The sequence below is a fragment of the Staurois parvus genome, unplaced genomic scaffold, assembly GCF_062004578.1.
Source record: "Staurois parvus isolate SC_StPar_1 unplaced genomic scaffold, SC_StPar_1.0 ptg000548l, whole genome shotgun sequence".
Lineage (NCBI taxonomy): Eukaryota > Metazoa > Chordata > Amphibia > Anura > Ranidae > Staurois > Staurois parvus.
This window is the reverse complement of record NW_028318344.1, coordinates 2,637,093-2,653,185: the sequence shown is the minus strand read 5'-3', so window position 1 is coordinate 2,653,185 and position 16,093 is coordinate 2,637,093. Positions and strand designations below refer to the sequence as shown.

General features: G+C 43.2%; 1 protein-coding gene across 1 annotated transcript in view; it reads right to left on the bottom strand.

The window, feature by feature from the left end:
- Nucleotides 1-16,093, bottom strand: part of DBP (D-box binding PAR bZIP transcription factor) — a 70,327-nt gene that overhangs the window by 38,875 nt on the left and 15,359 nt on the right. The window contains exon 2 of the mRNA XM_089690956.1: nucleotides 13,529-13,858. Within this exon, the coding sequence (XP_089547082.1) occupies nucleotides 13,529-13,858 (330 nt within the window). The remainder of the gene's footprint in view (nucleotides 1-13,528; nucleotides 13,859-16,093) is intronic.

The following is a 16,093-nucleotide window of genomic DNA, read 5'->3' as shown; positions in this document are numbered from 1 at the left end:
CACCTCTGGCAATGTCAGCCCATTCAGATGTTACCCAATGTACACTGAATGTGCCCTTATGCAATCAGAGATCGCCGATTCTCAACCATATCCCCCCAAAAAAGAAATTCCAACAATAGAAAAAAATTTTCAGGCCTTGAGGAACCTCTCCTTAACCCAATTCAACCAGGCTCGGTGGATCAAATGCCACCGACACTGGTGGTCAGTGGTAAGAATGCCACCTTACAGAGAGCTATAAAGATCACTGATGTTATGCTGTTGGCTCTGTAGAGTGGTGTTGGCCCTTGAACTGTGTAGGTGCCATTAAATAAGAGGTAAATCAGTCATGGCTCCAGGAACCCCAAGCAACCTCTAGAGCAGTGGTCCCTAAACTGTGGTCGCAGGCGAAGTGTGGCTCTTTGCTTGCCCTTATCTGTCCATTGGAGCACGGTCCCACCCAGTGATATGGAGTACTATTCCTCCAACTGGTATGCAACCTTATTCTTTCCACTGACTTCAATGATGGGGTGCTATTCCTTCCACTGACACCAGTGATATGGGCACTGCTTCCCCCACTGACACCACTGATGGGGTATTATTCCTTCCATTAATACAATTGATGATGCACTATTCTTCCTTTTACTGACCACAGACGCTATATAATTTGTTTATACTTCCAATGACTACCAAACCGGAGACATTTTCTACACCCACTGGCCACAGTCCAGCGCCCCTATAGACTGAAGGAAAGTGAATTGACCCTTTGTTTAGAAGGTTTGAATACCCCTGTTCTAGATGAACCCTGGTTGAGAATGACTGGTATACAAATGTCAATGTGCAGACAGTAATTGCCCCATCCTAAGTCACTATGCTGTCTCGTCAGCCAACAATCTTCAGAATTCAGGAGAAGATCAGAATAGAGGTTACCATATGCATGATATAGCTGTGGAAATTAATAATACGATCGACCAAATTATAAACCCTTCATCTAGAAATGTCTAAGGTCTTCCTTGTAAGACTGCCAATGCAGATCATGTGAGGCTTTGCAAGGTGCTGCCAGGACCTTGGCTGACATCAGAGCAGTGGAAGGGTAGCGGCTGAAAACTTTCACGAGAAGCCCCCAACAATCCCAGAAGTGTCGGAGTTGCTTGAAAATATGTCTAATTCCAATACGGCAGGGAAGTGAAATAAAAACAAAATTCAGCCTGACCTATGAGTGACAGGGTCCCTTTAAGGATTATAGCTGCCTTGTCTACTGTAGCAATGGCACAAAAATCTGATATTACTTCCTGGTGACAGTGGTCAGACTAGACAGGAAGTGAGGGAAAATCTCCACCCACATCCAAAAATGAAAATACTTCTTTGAGTGGAGTAGCGTAGGCCTAGATAGAAGTTAAAAAAAAAAACAACAGCAGGGATTTTAATCCATCCCCAAGCCATCTAAAAATAAAAAAGAAAGTTTTTTTCTGGACATACGCAGGTTTGTTAGATGCTGAAAATTTGAGTGTCAGTTTCCATTGATTACATCAGAGATTAGAAGAGTGGGCTGCAGGAGAGGTATTAACCATCTTCTCCTGTAGGGGGCACATTTTGTATCTCAGTAGAAGAGCCTTAACCTCTTATGGCCTTCCAGCAGTCCTATAAGTGGTCTTTAGGGCATGACATCACGTGACTGCTGTGCTTGGCACTCACAAAATTTGGAACCTCTCCTGCTGGCTCCCAAGAGAAGCTTTGACCAATAGCAATTAGTGACAGCTTGGTCATTGTGCTGGGAGTGCGATGGAGCATTAAAGCTTACCTTTTTATGCCACAGCACATATGTGTTATGTAGTGGACAAGAGGTTCTTCTAGTGACCTTCTAGTCCCTGATTAAGTCCCTTTTCACATGAGGTGGACTGTTTAGATCAGCAAGGGCATCTGCCCATTGACCAGAGCGGAGCGCAGGATTGACAGGTTCGTACCCACCTAGCTGATGCAGAGTGGACACAAACAGAGCCCGCTTTGCTCTATGGGCAGCCTGGGTGTAAACGGACAGCGGAAGGCCTCAGATTCAATCTGCCTAGACAGATCCCCTTATGTTTTTTTAAGGGACAGGAGTGGCTTGGAGGTGTAAACCGACACAAGTTCATAGGTTTGAATGGAGAGTCCGATCAGGTCCACCTGAAAAACTGACAGGCACGCCTGATCGTACCCTTCATGTAAAAGAGGCCTTACAGTAAAAAGTAAGACACAAAGGCAAATAAAGATTTTTCATAAACAAAATCAGCACAATCAGAATAACCAAAGACTGAATATTTAGATTACAAAAGCCCAAGTGGTTGTTTATTTAGCAACATAGTACGCAGCACTTTAGTATCCATTCACATCAATTCTTGTCCTTCCAAGAAGCTCACATTCTAATGTCACTCCCTTCTTCATATGCACATTAAGAGCATGTATGTTTTTGGATTGTGGAAGAAAACCCACATAGATACAGTATGTGAGGAGAACCTGCAAACTGCACACTGACAGTATCCTACCTGATGTTCAAACCCAAGACCTAAAAGTGCAAGAGAGCCAACCATGTAGCCTTTTGTGTTGTATGACATTGCCCTTTAAGTTAACCAGACTTAACCAGACACAACCTCTAAACTCCGAACAAGAGAGAGGCTTGGTCTGTGCATGTATAATGGCAGCCTCACCTACAACCATCCTCCTCTGATATTCTGCTCTACAGACACTCCTGTGCTTGACTGGTGCCAACTCACCCCATGTCACCTTTTCTACAGAGCTTTTTGGGCACGAAGAGGGAGGCACAGAGTAAGCCTCTGCTTGGCATGTAGATGCATGCATTCAGCCAAACACGGGCACATTCGTTCTGTGTTCTATATGTACTCCCAGCACAGACACACATACACGCAGCGCACACACACACTCTGTCTCTGATACATACACACTGACACGCGCGACTGTAAGCCTCCTGCCATCTGTTCCACCCTGCCGTTCTGAGTATAATTGCAGACTAGAACTCAGAGCTGCATCATAGAACAAGCACTGAGCAGGCACGTGTACTCTGCACTCTTGCTGGCAGCAGGCGCCTGCTTAGTTCTGCTTTCACGTTTAGGCATGAGTTTTGGGAACTGCCAGGGAAGGATTTTCTAAGGCTAATGACCGGCACAGACGCCTCGCATTAAAGGCCCACACTGGTCAACAAACAGTTCAAATGTTGTCTGCACAACTGGGTTTTTCCTCTTAACATGCAGGTCCTCCGGAAAATCAACTGCTTTATCCTGATTCTAAGTTGTTTTATTATGAAATGTACAGTCTTGACTCTAATAAACCTAACCATCGTTTCTGTGCTTGCCTAGCATATGCAATATACATTAATTATATATGCATACATTATATATGCAACGTGAGAAAAAAAAAAAAAGGATTAACCCTTCCTCACTTGCAAAGTCTAAAAATACATTCCGAAATCACATTTTAAAGCAGGGGTGTCAAACTCAATTTTATTGAGGGCTGCTTCAGCATTATGGGCCGATTTTATCTATAAGAGTAGATGTCCTGAGTTCCCCATCCTCCCTTATGTCGCTTTGCACCTCCCTTACCTAGTGGTGCTGCCAGGAAACAGCTGGGGAGCAAAGAGTGCAGGGTCTGTTGGAGGACCAGAGGAGGGCTGGAATCAGCTGAAGGCCAAGACAAGGGGAAGGGGAGACAAGGGAGTGTTGATACTGCAAAGAGGGGTTCTGTCCCCCTCCCTGCTGCTGACTTATGAAATGGGGAGGGCAGAGATGACCTCTGTGCAGCTGCACAAAGTGCAGGATCTGGCGGAGGAGTTCTATCCTCCTCTCTGCTGCTGACTGCTGAGGCAAAGTGGGGGCAGAGACAAGGGCATGCTGCAGCTGTAAGAGATGCGAGGGCCACATGAAATGGCCTGGCAGGCCACGTATGGCGTGCAGCAGGTCTTGTGTTTTGACACATTTTAAAGCATCCCTGGTAATATTAAAAGCAAAACTAAAGTCCATGATGCTTACCTTAGATACAAAAGGTTCAACTCCCAAAAGGTCCCTCTCCGGCGTCTTCTCCACGGGTTCTTCCAGGTACTGGTCATCAGCCATTTTGATTGGCTGACGCAGTATGACAACTCCAGCGTAAGTACAGGAGTTCAGTCATCTTGGCATATGGGAGCAAGCAAGTAGGTTTGTTTTATTGCAGAAGAGACATGCACCCCTTTATAGACTTCAGACCAGGCAATTCCGATGAATAATAAAGATCTTTTACTGAGATAGTCGCAAGTAACACACAAACAGTTCTCAGAAAAATCTTCCATATACTTTCCTGTACAAAGCTCTCTAGTGCCCCATAAAGCGGTCATACCTTAGGTAGATGGCAAGTTCATAAAAGCAGTCCTTTCAAGGCAAGAGTCCTTTTAGGCAGTAAATCCACACAAGGCAGCCAGTAACCCCTTAGACTCAATGATCGGGTATTAATCCACAAGGCAGCAAGTCCACTACTGGCAGCTGCAAGTCCATCAAGATCCACATGTTGCAGCTCCAGTGGGAACCCCAGCTGGGTTTGCTCCCCCCCTTACCTACACCCAAGGGGCAGAGTAACGGCTACATCTTGGTTGTATTTTCCCAGGAACCAACCCCCGAGGGCAACTAATGAGTCCCTTTCATATGGTAGGACCTTCTGAAAAAGAGCAGGAATCCTCCTGGCTAGCAGCGTTGACCCTTCTTTCTCAGATCCACCAACCTAGCAGGTCAACCAAGGACAACTGTTGCAAAAAGATACATTAAGGTTGATTTACTAAAGGCAAATAGTCTGTGCACTGCAAGTGCAGTTGCTCTAGATCTGAGGAAGCTCTACTGATTTCTATCATCCAAACAAGCAAAAAATGTGTTTTTTTCCCCCTTGCATGTGATTGGGTATTCTTTGCAAAGTGAAGCTTTACCTCATTTACGAAGCTCTGGAGCAACTGCACTTGCAGTACACAGTATATTTGACTATGGTAAATCAACCCCACTGTAACATTTAGTCCGTACACGTAAACACAGTTGACCTGGATAACCTCAGAGCCTAAGGCTTCCTTCACATCTGGGCACTTTGAATCGCAGGCAGAATCCCTGCGATTTCAAAACCCTCCACTCAAATGACAAACCGCACAATGCAAATTTCAGATGCCAGTTATTGTAATGGTACCTGTAACAGAACCGTCCCAGTCTGCGCTTGGGTATTTCCGTTATAATACCGCTTCCCTGTCCAAACACCGACCACGGACACCACCGCTGACCATACAAGACTAGACGAGACCCCTCTTGAAATAAATCAGGAAATAGACTACTTTATTTTAAGACAGATACAAGATATATACAATCAAGGGAACAATTCCCCCTCCCTGCATAATGACACAGGGCGGGGCAAACCACATCTAGCAACAAGAGACACATCAGCAGACACCCCCCACCAAGCCAATACACAAACACATACATCCCATAATAGTTTGCTCCCAAGCAAGACACACAATAGAACAATGGGATACAACCACATGACATTAACAATGAACAACCCCCCACCCAAAGTGACTCCTGTCACATATCTCCCCTTTTGGCAGGAGACGAACACAGGAGTAAACCCCAGACGGGTGGACTCCGAAGTTAGTCTGTACTTCCAGTCCCCCAATGCCAGCACCCACACATAGCATTACTCACCCAGCCAACCTCTGCCTCGCTCATAGAACATACCCGCTGCTGGGGAGAAGTACGGACTGGTTCCTGAAGTCCTCTTACCATTGGAGAGAAGATAGGGTGGCTGGGCTGACTCCATCATGCTGTTGGGGATCTGGGCCGACTGCCCAGCATTCCTGGAGTATCCAGGTGGTGACTGTAGTTGCTAGGCAGAGACCAGCAGCACTCTGTCCTGTTACCAGCACTTCTGCTGGGGACCCCACATCTGCTCCGGCTAACCGTGGGGAAGGAAGACCAGCTTCCTCCACTCCCAGACTGAATCTGCTGCTGGGATGGCATTCCTCTGTCACTGTCCCCCTGGTGCACAGATACTGGCTTGGGAGGGAAGACAGTTTCCTCCACTCTGGCTGACTGTGGGGGAGGGAGGACAACAACCTCCTCTCCCTTCTCCCCCTGGGCCTCTGAAACTACCGCAGGTGTGGGGTAGAGGTCCTGGACCGTCTGTCTGGTTGTCAGCGCTTCAGGTAAGGAAGTTTCTTTTACCTCCAAAAATGCTGCTGGCAGGAAATCCCATGTCACAGTCAATGGTGTAGGAGAAAGGCTGTCCACCTCTTCTCTCAGGGAGACTGAAGCTGCTGTTGGTGCTGAGTAGAGCTCAGCAAGGTTTGGCCCTGTTGCCAACTCTTCTGCTGGAGACTCACCGGCTGGTTCCTCCTCAGCAGAAAAGTAAAAAAAAAATCCCCAGTCTCTGGAACTGGTGTCTGGGGATATGGGTTCACCATCTCCTGTCCGTGGAACCCAGAAGATGTTACCAGTGCTTGGCAGAGTTCAGTAATGTTTGGCCCCGTTGCCAGCTCTTCTGCTGGAGGCTCACCAGGTTGTTTTTCCTCAGCAAAGAAGTCTATCAAATCCCCAGTCTCTGGAATTTCCACTGCCGATTCTTGGGCATGCTGCTGAAAATGCTTTAGCAGTTGCCTGTATACCCCTTCCAGATGCTGTTCTTACATCAGCAGGTATTCCAGATCTGGTTCAAGCTCTGAGACCCCTGTGAGACCAAACATAGCCTCTCTGTCTTCTCGCAGGTCCTCAAGGGTAGGTTCTCCTTCATCGCCAAACACAAATTGATCTGTAAGGCTCTCCCACAGCAATCCAGGGCCACCAAAGTCATATCCCTCCAGAAAGCATTCTGTTGTCACCCCAAAATATTTCTGCTCTGTGTACCAGTACAGAGCCCGATATTGGTTATCCAGCTCTATCTCCTGCTGGACCAAGCTGTTCAACTCAGTCACCCATTGCTCCTGGGAACTCTGATGCCAGGTCCATATCTCCACTGGGGTGACCGATGTCTCCTTTCCTGATCTTGAATCCCAGTGGTTTGGACGTGTTCACAGCTTGGAAGCACAATCCCACTGCTTGCCACCAATGTAACGGAACAGTCCCAGTCTGCGCTTGGGTATTTCCATTATACTACCGCTTCCCTGTCTGAACACCGACCCCAGCCGACCATACAAGACTAGACAAGACCAGTCTTGCAATAAATCAGGAAATAGACCACTTTTTTTTAGCACAGATACAAGATATATACATTCAAGGGAGCAATTCCTCCTCCCTGCATAATGACACAGGGCGGGGCAAACCACATCTAGCAAAAAGAGACATCAGCAGACACCTCCCACCAAGCCAATACACAAACACATACATCCCATAATAGTTTGCTCCCAAGCAAGACACACAATAGAACAATGGGATACAACGACATGGCATTAAACAATGAACAACCCCCCACCCAAAGTGACTTCCGTCACAGTACATAAAAACGCAGTGCAGTTCTGCCACGATATATCACGCTGCAATAGCGGCAAACTGCATCACGGAAGCTTGTCCTCCAAAAAAAAAAAAAAAAAAGCTCCTGCTCCTTTTTGGGCTACAAGCTTCACGCAATGCAGTTTTCCGTGATTTTTCATACGCCAATTTGCGGCAGAACTGCACTGCATTTTTAGGTGCCAATAAAATGGCTGACATCTGAAATTTGCATTGTGTGGTTTGTCATTTTAGCAGTGTTTTGAAATCGTGGGTAGAATCACTGATTTGCAGAATGCGAATTTCGGATGCCATTCATTTTAATGGCACCTAAAAAACGCGGTGCAGTTCTGCCGCGATAAATAGTGCTGCAATCACGGCAAACTGCATTGCGTTAAGCTTGTCACCCAAAAAAGTTTCTGCAATCGCAGCAGAACTACATCGTGTTTTTAGGTGCCATTAAAATATCTGGCATCTGAAATTCACAGTGTGCGGTTTGTCATTTTAGAAGACTGTTTTGAAATCGTGGGCAGAAGCGCCGATATTCTGCCCGCGATTCAAAAATGCCCAGATGTGAACGGGCCTTGATACCGCAAGAGAAAAACTGTTAACCCTTTGGAAGCACTAAACGTGGTCCCACCCTCCCTTCCACCACCACCATTTTATCACAATCCAAAGAAAGTTTGGCCTTTAGTCACACTTTAAAAAAGTAAATTCTTGCCATAATGCCTCCAAAAGACACTCAAATTTGATCATGCCTAAGCAAAAGTACACAGTGCTCCTTGGACTACACTGAGCTATCAAAGTACAGAACTATATCCAGTGTGTGGCAAGGAGCCCTTGCACTCCTCCATCAGAAATGGGCTCTTGTAAATAATCCCCCTACTTAAAATTTAGGATTTGGTCTCCCAGCACAGAAGCGAAAACATTTCAGTCTGGCACAAAATGGCAGACTGATTATGTTTGTGGCTGGGGTGGGTTTCCGCCAGCTAAGTTCCAAATAAAAAATAGGTTTGGCGTTTCTCCCCTCTCTCTGCATTTGTCAAGGGAAAAGAAGTTTCTTCTGCATTGTGCAACTGGATGTGATTACTTGTAACCCTTTGTAAGTATTGCATCATTTACAGTAATCGAGTAATACATTCAATGGTAAATCTGTAAAAACAAAAAAAAACAAAACACAGGATTGGAGGGGGGGCAGGATATACCCCCCGAACAGGGATCCAAACACCTCAACAAATATTTGCTAACAAAACTTTTGAAAAAATTCCTTTTGGTTTTTTTTAAACAGACAACCTGAAATAGCGCAGGAACGAATATAACATACTAAATCCATACTGATGCATAGTAAACAGAATGTGAAGGTTACAAATTCCACTATAAAAGGAAATGGCCTTTTTATATCTGGAAACCCAAAGGATGAGTCTGCTTGTCATATACTCTGCATACATAGGCCACAGTCCTTGTACCCACAAAAACGCGGTAAGTACTGTACCACAAGTGACAGTCTAACAAACATCAAGACAAATGATCAGTTTTTATAAAAATGTGACTCTTTATATTTATGTTTTTTGTCCATTTTTTAACATGCATTGTAAAATGTTGACATACATTTTTATTATGCATTGTGGTGCAATGAGTTTTAATACACATTTCCACGTGTCATGTCTTTTTGGTTTGGCCAGTGAGGACTGAATTCCTGCAATGACATCATTTTTTTGGTCTTTGGAGAGATCTACAGTACTTATAGAGGCTGGCAACACATTAAAGTGGAATTCCACCCAAAAGTGGAATCTTCACTTTTCTGCCCTCCTCTACTGCCACATTTGGCACCTTTTAGGGGGGAGGGGGGAGCAGGTATCCATGAAATGAGTATCCCCGCAGCACTCTGGGACACTTCCAAGGTCCCAGTGGACTTCAGCCTTATTTCAAAAGTGGGAAACTAGCAAAACCGCAAGGCTTCACTGCCGGTTTCCCTTAGTCAAGATGGCGGCACCAGCACCTGACAGCCGACTGAAGAAGCGGCTTGGGGCTAGGACACCTCTGGATGCCTGAACAGGTAAGCACCCTATTATTAAAAGTCAGCAGCCATAGTATTTGTAGCTGTTGACTTTGTATTTCTTTGGGAGGTGGTGGGGGCCGGAACGCAGCTTTAACGAACGCATTATACAGGCACTTTTTCTTGTGTTGTCCTAGACACCTTAGCCTCAGAGCATGAAAATGCACTGAAAAGAGGACATGCCTCAGGTTTTAAAACGCAGGCCATAGAGGTGAATGACCTCCTTGGGTAACACGTGTTTCTATGACAGATCTATTTTTTTGAGTTCCCCACAAGTGTGCTTAAAGGATAAGTTCACCTTTGGAACATGTTACATGTTCCACCTGTTTTTAGGGTGGAACATTTAACATATTCCCATAGCCGCAGCCTGCCTTAAAGAAGAACTTAGCCAGGAATATATATTGCACAATGTATAACTGGCTCCAGTCTATATGCATCTGCTGGATGCTGATCATTTTCCAGATGCCTTCCTCTGTTCTTGGACATTCACAGACAAGAGAAAATAGGCTCATTTTCACTTACACTCCATAAAGATAGACAGTTGGCAACCCTGCTCTCAATTCTATAAGTTCATAGTTAAAAAGCTCCCTCTGCTGTCATCCTCCTCCCATCCTCTCTTTCCTGGATATCTTCTCTTTTAATATTGTTATTGATTTTGTTTAAACACAAAGTAAAAAATAGTACAAAAGGCCATTAATCACCTATATCAAAAATACAAAAAAAATGAAAAATGGGGAAAAGGGTAACAGCTCCCAGTCTACAAAGTCAAAAATAACAGAATGCAGTAGGAAGGTATTCTGGGATGCTGAGCCAATCTACCTCGAAACATCCAATAAACCTGCTACCCATAGCAAGTATCAGACCATACATCCAGCAAGAGCCAGTCTAAATCACATTTAAAAGATCCAGTGTGCCAGGAAGGACTGAGAGACATAGAAAAGAAGGAGGTGGAAAAAAAAAAAAGGAGAAAAGGAGGAAAGAAGCAGAGATCTGGTCAGAGACTAAAAAGGAAACACTCATACCACATAGTCATGGAAAATGCATTAAGTTACAAATAAGACATGCATATAGTTTACCCACGGTTCCCAGGTCTTTTCACAGTTTTTCACTTGTAAAACACTGACAATATTCTAAAGCAACATAATTCAGGTGACTTTTTATTTGCTTGGGCCAAAGACACAGTAGGTTGCTTCCAGGATTTAGAGATAGTCATTTTAGCCCCCAGTAAGATAATTGCCTGAAGATCTTGCCAGGAACCACACTTCCTGCTTAAGGTTGACAAGTCTGTCAGCTTGGTTGCTGTTCTATGTGTATCTGTGCTCATAACAAACAGATTAGAAGACGCAAGAATACCTGAAACCCCATCAGAATAACCCTGGGAGTTGAGAACCAGTAATATAAGAGTCACCATAAAAATGACATCCACCAGAACGTCATCAGGACCACAGCAACAGATGCAGTCACTATGCTTTAAAGCACACCGGAGAGCCGCTGTGTAAAACAATATAATAGTAAACATTAACATGCACTGGCATAGTGCTCAGATCTTTTTATTTAGAATTATTAAAGGAAAGTTAGCCTGAACGGTGTCTGCCTGTCCTCCCGATCCGTTACTTTCAATACTGTCAGAGGCACTGACCTGGAAAATGTATTCCGATCAGGAGTTCCAACTCACTTGGACTTTCAAATCTGCAGGAAACTAGTATTTTCAGAAGAATTCAGCAGTGGCAGCCTTTAGCTTGCCATAGATAAGTCATTTTTTTTTTTTCAAATCAACCAAGAAGTTGAAAAAAAACAAAAAAAAACACCAGACACCATTCCCCCATCCACACATCCAGATGAATGGGGGAATTTTCCCCACTGTGTCTTTGTATTCCGACAGTTGGGAGACTTCCCTGCACTCAGAATTCACAGATCTGACTGGTTGAACTGAAGTCAATTGATAGACCGACTTATGTTCAACCACAGTGGCCATACATGGATCGAAGTTCGACCGGTCCCTGAACTTATATAAAAGTTGTCCATACATGGATCTAACATAGTTTATGTGAGCATTATTTGAGTAGAAGTCTGTATTAAAGTGGAACTATAGGCAGAGATACTTACCTCTGCTCCAACAGTCCAAAGGTCTGCAAGATCTATCGCGGGTAATGGCATCTTTTCCCCAGCTTCTTCTGGATACTAGTCTTCAGCCGTATTGATTGGCCGGCACAGGAAGACATCACTCAAAGAAAATTAAATATCAACTACATGTTGTTACTTTTTTCCTTGATAATAATACCTTATTAACAGCAAAGGCTTTTAAACTATTTACTACCGTTCATCAAAACAGAATTCAGGGCTGGACAATTCCTGGTTGCCAGGTAATTGAAAGAATAACTATCTTTCTGCCAACTGGGCTGGTAGGGTGGCAGTCAACACCTAGTGGCTACCAGAGGCAAGCAGGAAGTAGGCACATCTATACGGATGGCACAGGTGCCTTATCTCATCCTCACAGGTTGATATGTGAACGTCCCCAGCTCTGCAGTAGATAAATCCCAGACAGCGTTCCACAGACTATATTGCATCCCAGAACTGGAGGGCATAGTACTCCTGAGCACATACCACAGACTACATAGCAGCCTGGACACTGGTAGCACACTTTTAGCTATTTGTACACTTTGGAGTAAAGAGGAAGAACCAGAATTTGGCGTTCATGCCAAAAGGTTTATTTAACACAGCACATTAGAAAAAGCCAAAGAACATTCTGGAGCACCCACAAATAAAAATACAATGGAAGGCAGTGTACTATAATCAAAATCTGAAGCAGGTCAAACTTGCAAAGAGTTTTCACCCCAACAGCATCTATACAAGTCCATAGATCCAATGAAAAATTGTGTACACTACCTTTATCTAGTGATTGCCTCGTGCCTTTGGCGCCAACTTGTTAACACTATCCAAGCTACAATCTTTTTCCACAGCAAGCTGATCTGCACAAATGACTTGCATACTTAAATTTAGCACACAGTTCTTGTATTGCTTATTGGTTAAAACACAGCAGTACAAAAGATTAAAAGTCCTCCAAAAGTAACATGGCAACATATCAAGCCTTAATGGCTCTTTGTCAAGCCTATCCATATACATGGTCCCAGTTTCTCAAGCATCAATTATTACCAATCAAGTCAAAAGATCTGAGCCAAAAGAAGCAAGTGAGCAGGACCCTTTACAGCCATACCGGGGTCTAGAAAATGCTTAGGCATCCAAAAGAGCTTAATACCTTGCAGCTAGTAATCCAGCTTTTTTGTGTTCCATTCAAAAGTAGAGTGAAATGATTATCTACGTTTCTAAAAATACACAGTAGATAGCTGATCCAGGGATTTAACCAACTGCCATTAGAGGTCCGGAAGGAATTTTTTCCATGTTATAGTAAATTGGACCAAGCTTTACAAGAGGTTTTTTTTAACCATCCTTTGGATTAAATAATAATATATTAGCATATGCTAAAAAAAAAAAAAAAAAAAAAATCTTCATGCTGTTTACCAACTACCTAAAACAACAGGACAAATTTATATTTTCTATTTCATACATACCTATTAAAGTGCGTGTGAAGCCAAAACCTTTTCTTTTTAGCTTTGGATAGAGTAGGGAATAGTTAAGATTGTCAAAAGCGGTCACTTTTTTATTCTACTTTAGTTTTTTCTTTATGTATGTCCTTTCAGAGAGTTTTCCCCCCTCACTTTGTCTTCAGAGACACAGCAGGAGCATAGAGGAAATGTTTGTGTGAGGGGAAAAACCCGACTTAAAAGACAGTTGTCCCCACCAGGTGTTATCCCATTGCAAGATTTCCCCTCACCTCCTGGCTCTGTGACAAAGCTAAAATTTTAGATTTCCCATCAATTTTGTATCGTAGACAATGACCACAGGACAAACAAACTGTTTGGATTTCACACTTCCTTATTGCAAAACTAAATGTTTAGGCTTTACATACACTTCAATAAATATACACAATACAGACTAGTTTTTATGCCATTACAAAATGAGGTACCTTCTTTGCTGCTTGGATGTTCAAATTCACTGCCAATCATACTTTGCACAGGAGATGAGCAAGCAGAGGTAGAGGAGGCGCAGGATGCTGGTCGGCTGAGGTCAACGACTGACTGGTTAGATGGAGGTGGTGTCAAGTTAGCTGGTGAGAAAGGCTGGTGAGGTGGGCTTGGTGGCAGGCCATTTTCCAACAGGAACTCATCAAGGTCAACATATTCTATCTCATTGTATGGCAAAGTGCGCTCCCACAGAAGTGATCCTAAGAATGCACAGTGAGGACGAGATCCGGCCATTTCATCTTCCAGTTTTCTCTCCTTTTCCTTCATGATACCTTCAAGACAAAGATAGTTTGTCTAACTTTTAGTTAGTATCACATGCATGCATGTTTTAATTAGTGGAACAATAACTCTTTACATTTTGTTTGGCAATAATGGGTCTTATGATGACTAGTCTGAAGGAAGAACAACTAACATACTATACTAGAAATTGAGACTCGTATCACCATGGACAGCAGCTCTGGAATATGGCAAAACTGAAAATCCAGAAACATATATGGAGGCTATTTAGAAAATACCTGACAAACAGATTTGGAAACAAAAGCAAGTTGGTGCTGATAGTGACCAGTCCAATACCTTGTTTTATTTTCTAAAATGATAAAAGCTAGTTGGTCATTAATAGGGAGACTTTTCTTAACTTCAGATATACCCACTTTGTTTTAGATGTATTTTACCAAATTTAGTGTTCCTGCCATTTTTTTTCCTAAAAATGCACCAGGGATCTTAATGTGTATCTAGAGCCAAACTTTTTTTTAGAAATGAAATGGTGTGGAAGGGTTAGAATCTCTGATTATTGAAAAAGGAAGCAGGGACCTTAGAGAGATCTTGTTTCAAATTCTGGTATGTCTCCAGTTTAAAACAAACACACAAACACACACGCGAGCACACCTTTAGATACCCTATAAAGCCTAAAGTTGGCCATAGATAGATAAAAATTCATCAGAAGCTGGCCAAACTGATCCATGGGTCGCCATCCCTGTTCGACAGAAGTTGACAGTTGAACAGGAGTGTTGGAAAAATGTCCTTAATCAGTGGCTGCAGACAGACAATCAGAGAGTCCTGCTATCAGAATACAATGTTCTAGCGGGGAGGTGTCTTCCATCCACCTCATTTATGTGGATAGAGGAACTGGATTTGTTTTTTGTTCAGCCTGCTGGCTGATCAAAAAAAAAAAAAAAGTCCTCTATGGCCAGCTTTAGGATTCAATCAAACAGGAGAGCAACCTACCCCAGTGGAGTTGCTTCTTAGCTGACCCTAAGGCATGCAGAAAGTTTTTACTGCTGCTTTTGGGGCATCAGGTGTTTTTCTTCTCCTGCTTTCTCCTCTCCATGTTAGCCTATGTATTCATGCCAATTCTTTTGTTTCTTCCGAGTGTCTGGCATTTCCCTCCTTGGATACGATTAAGGGTGGCTGTTTTGGAGAAGTGGATTTCCTTGATGATATTTGATTTGAAAGCATTTGCTCCATCTGAAATTGGTCTATGTGGATCTGGGTTCTGCAGAATATCATTCTCTGAAGATACATCTATGAATGACCTATCACTCTATTAATACTACCGCTCCCAGAGCAATACATGTTTTAGTTTTATAGCTCTGGTGAGTTTATTCAGCATTTTTGGTGGTGGTATGGTCACATTTATATATTTTTGTGCACGTTTTTTTGTGTCACATATTTCAAAGTGTGGACTATTCATTTGAACATTTCTTATTTAAGCATTACTTATATTTTTTTTTCTGATTCACGGATATATTTTTATATTTAGTAGCGCAAATTATTTTTTGTGGTATGTATCCATGCACATATAGACTTTTAGCAGCATTTAGTGGCAGGAGAGTTGAGGCAAGAAAAAAAAAAAAAATACACTGCCAGTGCATCCAGGATCATCAGCGTTTTGGCAGAAAAAATGCTTGGCACTTGTATACGTGTATACACACTAAGCACGTCTAGAGCTTAAGCTTTACTTAATTTCAATGGCCATAATAAATTATTATTCTGGCCAATGAAATGAATTACACCCAAAAGCTTGATGCTTATAAATGTGCAAACACGCTTGTAACAGCATTCAAACTTTCTTCTGCAAAAACGCTGCTGCCAGGAGGAAAAGCTTCTATGAGAGTTTTCATAACCTCCTGTCTGCATGAGGTCCAAATGCTGCCGAATCTCCCACAATAGAGACTGGACAGCGAGAAAAGTACATCTTGCTGGCTTGGCTAGCGAAGCATTGATTCTACGGAGACTGGCAGGTAGTCTGTTAGCGATCTTGACGCATATGATTTGTCGGTAGCATCAAGATGGCCCCCATATGAGATCAACCTTCCTGCAGCCATTGCTTTTAATTTTCAAAGAATTGGGGAAAGATTTCTGCAGGGCTTTTATTTAGGTCTGTAGCCCCATTTGGGAAGATGTTCTCTGCCTTTTGGATCCTTTGACACCAGGACAAGCAACAGGGAAGCAATAAAAACATTGTCAGAAGTTATTACCTTTCCCTGCTGTACTACAGAGATGTTCCA